We start from the raw sequence: 13291 nt of genomic DNA, 5'->3' as shown, positions 1-13291 counted from the left end.
ATATATATATATATATACATATATAGATAGATATATAGACACACACACACATATATATACATAAGTGTGTTGGCTGCTTTAAAGCATATGATTTGACTTTTATTTATATGTTTTTGCTAACCAACAACAGAAAAATGGAAGAGACCGCCTCTCTGTTTGCTGCCTCTAAAATTGTTCAGTTGTCTCTCTGTCACTTTCCTTCCATCCTCACATGAATCGTTCTGTTCTCTCTGCTCCCTGTGGCCTCAGCGTGCTCTGTCATAGAGGCAGCGGCCGTAAGCTTAACTCAACCTTTTACTTCAGTAACAAAGACACCCATGTCTCTTATTCTGGGCTAAGTGCTTCTCACAATCTGCAGTAAACTGTTGGGAAAACGAGCCCTGCAGCCCACAGTACCCCTGCATTTATCGTGAAAAGGAGCACAGAAAAGGGATTAAAGACTCCCTCAGGCAGACGAGGTTATTATGTATATTACAGTATGTGTGCATGCATGCATTTTTCCGCAGTGTGTTTAAAGTTAAATTCCTGCCTGTTATACATTTTAGTGCTTGCTGTACTGATTGGCAGATATTTTGAATGCCAGCCTTTGTGCAGTTTATGCTGACCTGCCAAGCTTGAAAAATGCAAAGAGCTTCTTTCTGATTTCACATCTTAGCAAAAGGTGCGAGGACTCTTCTAAATGGTGCTATGTCACCTTTTAGTGTGTTCACCCCCATTTTCACAAACATCTCACTGTCTTAAATGCACATACTACCTTTGCCCGCCTCTGTTGTCAGATCCACTCCCAGTTGACCTCAACCTGATGGCTTAATGTTCCTGTGTTCTCTCTGCCTTTGAAACAACCGGAGAAAGGCGCACTGCTGAGTTACATCACTCGTTCTAATCTGTATATACCCTCTAAAAACACAGATTTTGTTCAGAGAGTGTTTGTCCCTTTTTTTAACCTCCATAGCTCTCTGATACATTCATGCCTTTCATTCCAAACTAGTCAATTGGTTTTAACCATTTTAGCATGGCTCTTACTGGCTCTTTTGGAGATTTGCCCTTTTTTAGTGGTACACAGTGGTCACAATTTTATTTTAATTTTGCATATTCAAAGATACATTCCAGGCACTGAAATGTTTTCAGGATTATAGGTGAAGCTTACACAGGAGATGCCATTTCCATGGGATTTATGTTGATTCCACATACAAAAGTTGTCCAAGTTGTTACAAGAAAAGTTAATCACTGTGTTTGGTCACTGAATGGCTGTGAACAGGCAGCCACACAATGTCCACTTCATACACTGACTAGTATTACCAACACTTAGAAGCTGTGAAACTTGATGTCTGCATATCTATGTTGCAGGCAAATCAGGAGTTTCAGTTTCCCTTTGGAGGTCACTTTTTCTTGGCTTTCTGACTCTTCTCTCTCTGATATTTTTCTAATAGCTGTTGTTGTACACAAAGTTCCCTTTAATAGGAAGTCCATCAAAGACATTCAGGCAGTGTTGAGGAAGGTTGTCCTGCAGGCAATGACACACTCTGTCATCGAGCGTTGAAATGTTTGCAAACCAGTAATCAAAATTTAGAAGATACATCTAAAAAGAAAAAAGACAATTTACACTAACATTGATGTCCTTATCTTTCGTTTCTGTCTTTTCTTGTGCACCGTGTCAGTATTTCTGATATTAGGGTGGAACATCATTGTTCAGTGCTTTGGAAGTACTCTATGAATGAGTGTTTACCTTTTTTGGCCTTTTGCTTTTTAAATGTCAGTAAAATCAATGTGGGGTGGTGACAAACTGCACAGCAATCTGGTCTGTTTGTATATTGTTTCCTATAGTGTAACTGTATTGTGTATTGTCATTTCTGCAAACCTGGGTTATTTTTGTGTCCTGATGTATCAGTTCAGTGCCTACTGCTCAATGAAAGTTGACGAGAATATTGCTTTGGAGGCACATTGTTCTTGTAAATTATAGATTTACTGTATTATTAAGTAGTTAAAACAACTTAATTTTTTACATTTAATTTTAAAATCTTTATAAATATTTTTGCTTCGACAAAAAGTAATTTTCTTGTTGCTCACCAGTAAAATAGAGCTTAATTTATCCTTTCATAGGCACTGTGTCTTTTGCACCTATTCCTGTACCTGTGTGTTGAATCTCCAAAACACTGTCTGTATTAATACCTTGCTCATGTTTTCGTTTTTTTTTTTCTTTGCCTTTTTGTGTATCTGCAGGAAACAGTTGAGTATGCCTTCCTCATCATTTTCACAATTGAGACCTTTCTGAAGATTATCGCTTATGGCTTGGTGATGCACCAGAATGCGTATGTGAGAAACGGTTGGAACATGCTGGATTTCGTCATTGTGGTGATTGGGTAAGTTTTCAAGTTAAATGATAAATGCTCTGTATGTAAATGGTAAAAGGACAATGGTGGATTCTTTGCTAAACCTTGACAGAATGCTGGCACTACCATAATGAGATCCTCTGCAAGCGATGTAGTTGATGCAGTCCATCAGGATATCAGGACAAAGCGTGTAATAGGCATGCTGGTCCACCCTGTCCATGGGTGGACTGGGAGCCAGCTAGTTTAATCAGTTCCGGAAATTAAAAACCCTGGAATATACTTTATGTTTTTTACTCACTACCGACTTTTAACTTTAAATATATTATCTGCCCGTGCTGGTACTGCAATTTCTGCATGCAGTAATGCAGCTTCTGCATGTGTGTCTATTTCACGTTTGGTATGACTATGGTTGTTATGAAAATATTTCAGTTTGTAAGCCATTGATTGAAAGGGAAATGATCATAACCAAAATTCACACCAGGAGAATTGGTTGGCTGACAGTTTTTAACAGAAATGTTACCACTTAGTTTTTGTCAACCAGATACCAAAACTGTTATTTATGTTAGTTCTAGTTTACTATAATTATTATTTTGCAGCCCACTACCTGAACTTTGGCCAGATGGTGGGGTTTGAAATCTAAAATCTTAGGTTCAGTTTTTTTTTTTTGTTATTTCATTTATTGACACAACTAGTTGCGATTGTTAAATTTGCTAATATTTATGTATTATATTTGCTCATTCTATGTGCTGGTTTGCAGGCCAGGTCACAAGGTTTAGCTATTTTTAGTCTCCTTTTAGGATTTTTTTTGACTTGTGACATTTGCAGTTTACAGTGTTTGTAAGAGGAGAAGTCAGTATTAAAGCTAAAGTTGCTTAAGCCTCTGCTCCAAGTGGCTAACAGAGACCCTCATACACCCACAGTATATGACCCAGAAAAGACAGAGAGAATAAATCATAGCTTTACCACCACTGGAGTGAGTCACCATCTCTCCATACTTCATCTCTTCTCCAACACTCCCTCCCATCTTTCCCTCTCCTCTCACTGACTGTCTTTCTCTCACGCTGCTCTCCTTTGTCTCTGCAGCTTGTTCTTATTACTGCCCCCTTCCATTTTCATATCTCAAATGGTTCATGCTTTACACCTCCCCACCTCTCTCTGCCCTCATTCCTATCTCTTGCACACTCTCCCCGTGTTATCTTCATCCTTATCTCAGCCTTATCTCTTTTTTTCTCCTCTCTCCTCCCTCTTTCTCTCCTCTAATACACACAGTCCAGTGGGTAGCTGGGTCAGATCGCTGTCTGTATGCTGCATGCAGGGTTGATCTGCCATCCACTCAAATGCAAAGACGGCTGTCCCAAATATTAAATGTGACTGCAGCTTCTAAAATTTGAAATGACATATTTGAAATAATTTTGCGAGGATCTGATGAAAATCGTCACAGTTCAGTCATCAGGATGTTTGTGTGTCCACTATTTATTCTATAGTAGTGTGTAGGGACTTCATGACAGGCAAACACACTCCCCATAGAGAAAAAAATAATCCAAAAATAGTGTTTTGTTTTAACTTGAAGAACTATATTGTTGGGTTTAAACCTACATTTTAACATTTATTTTACCAGGAAGTCAGACTTTTTTGCAAGTGTACTATGGTACACAAGCTTGAACCCAGGACTTGCTTGCTATGAGGGAACAGTGCAAACCACTGAGCCATTGTACTGTCTTGAAATCTACAAAATGGATTTGTAAAGATGCACTGATCAGAATTTTAGATTACATTGGATAAAGTCTTGGATGGGAAGGAATCATTAATGGTAACTAAGCTGTAGAAAATGATCACATGACAGTTTTTAATCGCTAATGAATGTCTTTCTTTTACTTTTCCATTTTGGTTTCATGTACCACAGCTTTTTTTACACATACTAAACCAAGGTTTGTCTTATGAACATACTGGCTCAGATAAGGTAAATATTTCTTACACTATATGCAGTTAATCTTAAATAATACATTAATATAAATACATTTTTTGTGCAGTTAAAAAGCCAAAGAGAAAACTCAGAAAGTTGCATAAGCTACAGAAGTCCTTGTGATTTATTATGCATTAAAGCAAAGTTTTTACTATGTTGCAAAGAGTGGACACATTTTTGGCAACATATTTAATATACTACACTGATATTCTTGCTGTAAAATATCTACTGCAGTGTTGGGATGTGCATTATTAAACATTTTAGAGATATTTCTCTTCACTGGCTGTACTTGGATAAGGTTTTGAAAAGATTGTGGTCTGGTTTATTAAAAGGTCCGCCGTGCTTGAAGCTTTGAGCCAACTCTGACCGAGTTCATAAGTGTTTCAGTGAATTTGTTAAAAACATTTTTATAATCTAGCCAGTGATTGTGCTGGACTTAAACATAACTGGAAAACTATTTTGCAAAGGAACACGTTTCTAGGAGGAAGAGTTAAACTGTGATTTGGTGCAAATAGGCTTAAACCTGTAAACTTATTGGAGTGACCCTTTGAATATTGACTGGAGACACTGTGAAAACACCTGCTTCAAATAATCTGATGTTCAAAATCCTTCTGATTTACTTTATGAAATATGTTTCGCAAAAAGGTGTCAATATGTGAAGATGCTCGCATCTTGCTGTTTGCAAGATGCGAGCATTTCTGCCCAGACCACGCATACAGTAAGGAGGGGCCAAATCCTTTGGAGATCCACATTTGTTCCATGGACCTTGACTGTGACACATGCTGGGAACATATGTAAATAGCCTACTTTCACTTTTTAACAAAATCCAAATTAGTATGACGAAGTTGTCTTTTCACCAAATTTTTGCTGGGTGGGTAGGTTTTGTTGGTACACTCAAACTGGGCACTGACAGGTTACAATGCTGTCATATTCTCCTGCTCTTTCAACATATCCACTGGCTTTTCTTTTTTTTCTTTTGAAGCGCTGCATGTAGGGCAAGAAATATCTGGGATTTATTTATTTTTTAGTCTTAAAATAGTTTTTGATTGGATCATTATCAGTACGGTGTTTACTAACCATTTTGATGCAGTCTAAAATTATATTTACAGCGGATTGTGGTTAATAAAGGTTTCAGACTGCTTTTTATCAAATTGTATCCTGGAGATTTCAGTATGGCTTGTGGGTGGCTGTAAAGTAAACTGATGCCACTACATAATAGTTTCACAGCTAAATGATACTTTGAGGGAATAACGGCAAAGTGAAAAGCTTTCAGCCAGGCAAAATTTTTAATGTCAAAAGTGTTTGTTGGAGACCTTAAATTGACTTAGTGACATTACTGATGTGAATAGGAGCTTATGAACTATGAGAAAGTAAGACTTTTAATATATTCTCACATTTTGTCAGAATCTGAAGGTTTATTAACCCCATTTTAGCGCCTCGTACATTCAACAACATACTTGTTACATCTTAGTTTTACTCATGCTCGTGAAGGTTTGTTTCTTAATTACAATAAATTTTTGACGAGTGAAAATAGTAGAATTGAATGAAAACTGGCTACTCTGTGCTCAAGTAGAAAAATGTTATATAAGAATCAGTACATCTAATGCTGCTTAATCTGTTCTTTATTTCCTACATTAATTATTGAACTGTCAAAGGTTTGCCATGCTTCTTCTCGAAAATGATCTTTAATCTTTATCTACTATTTGTTAAAGATTGTCAGCACTGTTCATTATGTACCTCAAATGCAGAGGTGACTAATGTAAGGATTTTTATTTGTTTTCCAACAGACTCTTTAGTGTTGCATTGGAGTTTTTGACCAAAGAAGAAAAGGGAGAAGTTGAAGGAGATAACCATGCATCAATGCATGGGCACGGGGGTAAGCCAGGTGGATTTGATGTTAAAGCCCTTCGAGCCTTCCGTGTGCTGCGCCCCCTGCGGCTGGTCTCAGGAGTACCCAGTAAGAGAACTTTTAAGCTCTGCACGTTGGCAACCCATATTTATTAAATGTACATAATTTTTGCATCTGTCGTACAATAAAATGAGTCTTTTTTTAATAGAAAAATGCAGGGCTAAGGGTTAAACACGGCAAGTCCAGATGGTCCATGTGCAGTCCCTGAGGACTATTTTCTTTAAGCATCTACATCAGCAACCAAGGGCCATGTGCTCTCAGTTCCATAATAATAAACAAACTTACAGAAAAAAACACGACATGCTTATGAAATATACGAGGCAAAGATGTTCTGAAATATATACTGAAAGGAGTATCTACATTCTTTCTACATTGTTATTTATATTTCTATACTTGAAAACCATAAATACTTCCGTTTGTTTATGTTAGCAGTCTGTGAAATGATTATACAGTTGTGATTACGTTTTATGTATTTATGCAATTTAAGCTAAGTAAGATCAAGAGCAAACAGAATTAGCCACTTCACCATCTGGAGCCAGGAATCTAATTTTTGTGTTAAGAACAGGTACAAAGACTGGTAGAATTTGTAGTTTGTGTTTTCCATTTGGTACTACAAAGTACTGCCGGGCTTTGTGTAAAGTGTTTGTTTTTCTTTGCTTAGGTTTACAGGTGGTGTTGAACTCCATCATTAAAGCCATGGTCCCTCTCCTGCACATTGCCCTCCTGGTCTTGTTTGTCATTATCATCTATGCTATTATCGGCCTGGAGCTGTTCATTGGTAAAATGCATGCAACCTGCTATTTCCCCAGTACAGGTGAGCACTTTGACTTTTATATATAAAATCAAATTGTTTTTTTTAAATAAAGTAACAAGGAGTTGAGGTTATTGTATGTCAGCTGTGATTTTCCATTAACAACAACAGATTAAAGGTATAATCAGGATAATGCTTAGTCTGGTGATTTGCTTACCCAGACAAATGAGTACAAGGGATTTTTATCAGGACAGGTAATAGCTTTATCAGATACAGTAATAGTTTCTGTGCTTTAATTACTTATTGGGTGTGGTCATAATCTTCTTTGCCTCTGTCAGTGACTATCACAAACCATACCTGACCTCCCTTCTTGCTCTGTGTCAAACTGACACAACTTTCATGCTGAAGAGAGCAGGGTCTGTTGCTATGATGCAGACATCACGCAGCAGTTTTCAGTAAAACAGTCTACAGTGTCCAAGCCTCAAGGCGGCACATTGGTCAGGAACGTGTGCGCCATTTTTTCGTCATTCACGGGGTTGTGCACTGTCAATTTGTCCCCCCTGGGCCAGACTGCCAACCCAGAGTGCTACTGTAGCATCCTGAGGTGTCTCAGAGCGAGGCAGCCGAAACGACCTGAACTGTGGTGCACGTCATTGTGTGCCAGCGCACAGCTTGTTAAAATACTTTTTTAGTCTTGGCAAACAAAACAATATGTAGTGCTCTATGAACACTGACACAGTTAGCTCTGAGAGGGATGATGAATTTTCATAAATTAATGTGGCAAGTCAAATCAAATCAGGCATGCCAAACTCAATCTCGACTGGCTTGTTTTCTCCTTAAACTGAAATATAACTGTAACTTAACTGTAACTAAACTGTAACTTAGACAAAAACATAAAAGTACGTACTGCATGACTGATATATTGGATTACGTGACAGAAGTTATTCTCTAAGTAGTTTACTTCAAACATAGACGTCAGGAATTTCCCAAGGGGAACAAGTCCATGTGAGGGGTTGTGAGATGGAGCAATATTTCACAGAAATATAATCATTTTAATAGTTTGTGAACTAAATCTTCAGAGATGGAAATACCTCTTTGATGGAACTCACTGAAACATAAAACCTAACCACAAATGTTAGTTAATCGTTCCAATAACGTTTTGTATAATATGTTTGTATATTGTGAAACTGTAAATTGAAAAGTGGTTCGTCTCTAAGATATATAGATATGTTATTGTCAAAGTTATTTAAAAGTCTAAAGTAGACTTTTCTACTGCTGAACAACTGTAAATGAGAAGAATAAGATAGCTGCTAAAGAGTATTTGGTATAAGATGCAGTGAATCAGAGTGCTCTTAGTCATAACACTGTTTATAGTAGGAAATCCTGCAGTTAAGACTAGGCAGTCTAAAAAGCAACTTTATTTGCAGCACTTATGTTAAGTGTCAGATTATTTAAAACTCTCTTTCTGTAGATATGATAGCAGAAGAGGAGCCAGCTCCATGTGCGATCTCAGGGCATGGGCGCCAGTGCCCCATCAACGGCACGGAGTGCAGGGAAGGCTGGCAAGGTCCCAACGGTGGCATCACCAACTTTGACAACTTTCTGTTTGCCATGCTGACGGTGTTTCAGTGTATCACCATGGAGGGCTGGACTGACGTGCTGTACTGGGTGAGTCTCTCGCTCTGTGCACCCAGTTCAATAACCTGTGACTGTCACATTCTTTCAGCTTTAATGTCTACTCGAATCAAACACACAACACCAATGCGACTGACAGTCTGATGATGAAGCTGCTGATAATTTCCTGGGGCGGCTCTTACCGCTCTGATATGATTGATTGGCTAAATGATTGAATTCAATCAACAACTCATCAAATAAAACGATACTGTCCTGACAGTCATCAGCACTCCTAAGACTTGCTCTCTCTTCCTCCTTTCTAACAGTTTAACACCCTTTTTCTGTCTGTGCATCCTTCCTTCCTTTTCCCCCTGCTCTCCTTTCTCTGCGGTGACCGATCCACTCCTGCAGATGAACGATGCCATGGGCTTTGAACTTCCATGGGTGTACTTTGTCAGTCTTGTGATCTTCGGCTCCTTTTTCGTTCTTAACCTGGTTTTGGGTGTGTTGAGCGGGTAAGCACCATCTTCTCTTTCAAAACAGAGACTTTCTGCTCCTTTGAGGCAGAAGGTTTCTGTCTTTGTATGTGTCCATGTTTGTTGACGGGCTACTTTTGGCTTCTGTAGGTCAATGACGCCATTGGATGGGAAACACCGTGGATTTATTTTGTCAGTCTGATTATACTGGGATCCTTTTTCGTGTTAAACCTTGTATTAGGTGTGCTAAGTGGGTAAGAGGCAACTTTTGCGGTGGGTTTGGTCTGTAGTGTGCAAAGTGCATGCACTTTGGGTTTGCTGTGCTCCTTGACACTCACAACATCATCCCCAGGTGATTGCAGCAGATGGCTGCTCCTCCCTGAGCCTGGAAGTTTCTTCCTGTTAAGTGGAAGTTTTTCTTTCCCACTGTCACCTAGTGCTTGCTCAAAGAGGGCCATTGATTATTGGGGTTTTCACTTTATTACCTATAAACATATAAGGCACCTTGACGCAACTGGTGCTGTGATTTGGCGCTACATAAATAAAATAGAGTTGACTTGAAATTGAATTAGTATGTGTGTTTGGGAAATTGTGCGCCAGAAATGCAAAAATCATTACAAGTAATAAAGCAGTAAGTCTACATTAGAGTCTATTTTGTTTCTTAAGCGCTCCTCTCTGACCTCTGTTGATGTCAAACTATTACATCCTTTCCACGGCAACTGCAAAGTGAGCGTTTCTTCCCCCACCCCCTCGACAGCCCACCCAACCTCCTGTGAAAGAAATTAATCTTATTCCTCGCCCTTCACTCCCTCTGCACGCCTAAGCTCTCTCAAACCCCAGTTTGCTTTCCCTGCTCTGTGGAGTGGGGGGTGGGGTATTACAGTACAACTAACTCTGGCTGGTTGACCAGCGAAGAAAACCTGTGTTTTTTTTTTAAAGAAAACAAGATTAACATGACAATCGAGTCAAGCATTCCTACAGTGCATGTTGGCGTCTTTAGACTGGCATGACCTGTCAGCACCAGTTACCTTGATACAGCTTTACCTGTTGCTGGCTTCTTGACACTGGACGTCTTCACTTTTTTGTCACACATGTGACTTTTTCATTCATCTTAATTTTTTAGTATACCAGCTTAAATACAGGTTATTCTAATAAGACTATCTCACAATGCACTGTGGGTAGATACAGTCGAATCTCGTTGTTTTCAAGTTCATTGTCTTATATAAACTATAAGTTTGGATACTGTGCAAATGCTGCAGTTCTCTTGAAACAATCTGTCTACCTGAATTGCCTTTTCTGTAAGATGAAGATGCCCACCTGACAGATACACTACTGTACTGCCGGGCTCTAAATATAGCTCTGTGTCGTCTCTTAAAGGCGTACATCTCCCTCCAGTGGCTACATTTCTGAAAAACACACAAGAAATTAAAAGGCTGTGACTAAAGAATGTAGAAAAGAGGATATACAGAAACTCATACACAGAATGTCTTTATTCTGTCGGGAAAAATGATCTAGAACAGAACAACATGTTTGTTGCTTTCCATTTTGTGTGAAACAATTTGTTTCTTGTTTGCTGTGAAACGTCCCATGTTTGTGTTTAATTCGTGCATTACTGTGTATTTGTTGGTGTTTCTGTTTGTTTGTTTGTTTTTTGTTTGTTTTTTTTTGTTTTGGGGGTTCTTTCTCCAAATACAGAGAGTTCTCCAAGGAGAGGGAAAAGGCCAAAGCTCGTGGAGACTTCCAGAAGCTGCGTGAAAAGCAACAGCTGGAGGAGGATCTGAAGGGTTACCTGGACTGGATCACTCAGGCTGAGGACATTGACCCTGACAATGAGGACGAGGCAGATGAGGAGAGCAAGCGTAACCGTAAGCGCCGTCTGACCCGCTTCCTTTTTCCGGCCGTTAACGCTACGCTGCCATCACAAGAGCGCTTCAATGCAAATAACTGGTTGAAGCTACTCTTGCCATGTCAAGGATAAATATCAAGTAGTGTACATCATTACTGGTTTGAGAGTGTTTCTTTTTTCTTGGTTAAAAGCAGTATCTTCAAACCAAAAATCACTCTGGAGAAAGAACGTGACATTGCTTAAATCAGAATTGGTGCTGTGTCCTGACTTATTGGGTCTAAAGTGCTCTATTTTTCATATTGCCCCAGATAACTGGTCAATTACGCTGAGACATATTGAGAACAGATAGAGGGGGTATTAATTAGAAAAAAATCGTAATAATCTAACACATCATTTAAGTCCTCTCTGCTTTTAGCCCAATAATTCTGCTTGAATCAAGCAGGAAGAAAGCCACCAGAGATTTGAAACCAGCATCATGGAAATCTTAATTAGGTCTGATTGAGCCCTGAAATATTCAGTTTTCTCATGCAGATTTGCAAAAATGGATGCTATAATGGAGCTAGACAAGGCAAGTTGATCAATTGTGCCAGCTGATCACCACAGTTAAAGAAAAACAAAACAGGACTATAGTGATTTCAGAGGACTCCTGGGATTTAGTGATGACCCACTGTGCTTCTGAATAGTCTACCTTTTGGTTATAGAGAAGCAGAGTACACATACTGACAAATGCGTAGATGCACAAATATCGACACAGAGGCCAGTATTGACATCCATATGTGGATATGTGAAAGGTGTTTGAAACGAAATGATCAGACTAGTTTTGTTTCCAGCCTCCATGTATGTCGGTGATGGAAGTGGAGCACTCTGTAAGCACCAGTGAAAGGAAGGAAAGGAAAGGAAAAAAAAAGAAACATGTTACTCAAGCAGTAGAAAAAAAGTGATCCAAATCCTCTTTATATAAGCGGCACACATGATACAGAAAAGAAAACCTGCAACTGCTTCATCCTAGAGTTTGAGCTTGGGTTTTCTATTTTTTGCCTTTTGTCAACTCATTATGATTTCCCCACGTCTGTTATGTACTCCTTGTGTATATTCCTGCCTCTTCCACCAGTCTATTGCTCCAATTTTTCAGAACAGCGGTGCTCTGTAAGTTTACCAGAAAGCAGGAAAATCGCCGTTAATTGTGCCGTGTTAGAAGAAGGGAGTCCATACTGCTTTTCTAAAACATCCATGCTGGCTTTATAGTGTGTGTCCACGAAACATGAACCCCTACTAACATGTTCAAAGGTAAATGCTTTAATTCGCATGGTCACATGTTAGTACAGGGCGCTGCCACCTCCAGACGCTTCCTTTGACTAACAGCTCTCTGTGTCGTTCTTCTGCCCTCCTCAGTGTCTGCGGTGTGGCTCCTGCTGCTCTTGTCGTGGTTGAATATTGATATTTTGAAAACTGTTGTTGTCCTGTGGTGCTTGTCTGCTCTGACCCATTTTGATAGCAGCCCATTCTCGCCCCCCCTCCCCTCCATGTCCCTCTGCTGTGCCGTTGTGTCTGAATGCATTGGCTTGCATGCATTACACATGAAGGGGTGACTCTGGCTGACCTTACTGAGAAGAAGAAAGGAAGGTTTGGGTGGTTCAGCCAGTCGTCCGACACTCATGGTAAATCCTGTGGTTTCCCTCCAGTGTTCTTTAGCTTTTGTGTGTGTGTGTGTGTGTGTGTGTGTGTGTGTGTGTGTGTGTGTGTGTGTGTGTGTGTGTGTGTGTTTTAAGATCAAACTGATCTGATACAGAAAATTTAGCTCATATTTTCTCAAACTATTAAGACTAGACTGAAATGTACATTGTCATTACTGCAATATTACCAGTCAGTGTCATATTACTGACCAGGATAGATTAATAAGTCTGTTGCTTTGTGGGTGTGTGTGTGTGAAACCTGACAAAATATACCATCACATTGTGCTTTACAATTGTTTTTTACCTGTTGTGTCCAAACATCACAGCCTTCTTACGTTTCTCCTTATGTCCTCGTCCTGAATAAAAACCCCTTGTCTCTTACCTATTAAACTAGTCTGATATGGAAGAGCCGTACAGCTGTGCTTGATAGCAACCACACCCTGTTTCCCTCCCGTGTTCCACTTCAAATGCAGGAGCTCAGTATGAATGTAGGAAACAGGGTTAAACCCAGATGACTACTCCAGCAGTCAGCACTATTTTCAGAGCTGAGAGCTGTCCGACCACTTAGGAATCAAAGCCGGCACGTCTGCGTAAGCTAAGCAGGAGAGCACACCACGCTCGCTCACATGAGTTAAAGCACCGAGACATTTCACACAGTTAATCATCATCAGTCTGCACACACACAGTCTTTCCAAAGTGCTGGCAGTAGTTTGAGTGTAGCATTTCAGA

General features: G+C 39.5%; 1 protein-coding gene across 8 annotated transcripts in view; it reads left to right on the top strand.

Moving 5' to 3' along the window:
- The window catches only part of cacna1da (calcium channel, voltage-dependent, L type, alpha 1D subunit, a), a 60103-nt gene that overhangs the window by 16291 nt on the left and 30521 nt on the right, over positions 1-13291 (top strand). For all 8 annotated transcript variants that reach the window (XM_005741485.1, XM_013912971.1, XM_005741486.1 and 5 more), the window contains exons 4-10: positions 2221-2360; positions 6081-6250; positions 6864-7016; positions 8425-8621; positions 8979-9082; positions 10739-10908; positions 12473-12547. In XM_005741485.1, the coding sequence (XP_005741542.1) occupies positions 2221-2360; positions 6081-6250; positions 6864-7016; positions 8425-8621; positions 8979-9082; positions 10739-10908; positions 12473-12547 (1009 nt within the window). The remainder of the gene's footprint in view (positions 1-2220; positions 2361-6080; positions 6251-6863; positions 7017-8424; positions 8622-8978; positions 9083-10738; positions 10909-12472; positions 12548-13291) is intronic.

Source organism: Pundamilia nyererei, unplaced genomic scaffold (genome assembly GCF_000239375.1).
Source record: "Pundamilia nyererei isolate P.nyererei 1_Seehausen unplaced genomic scaffold, PunNye1.0 scaffold00110, whole genome shotgun sequence".
Classification (NCBI taxonomy): Eukaryota; Metazoa; Chordata; class Actinopteri; order Cichliformes; family Cichlidae; genus Pundamilia; species Pundamilia nyererei.
Note: the sequence above shows the minus strand (reverse complement) of the source record. Positions and strands in the feature narration are given on the sequence as shown.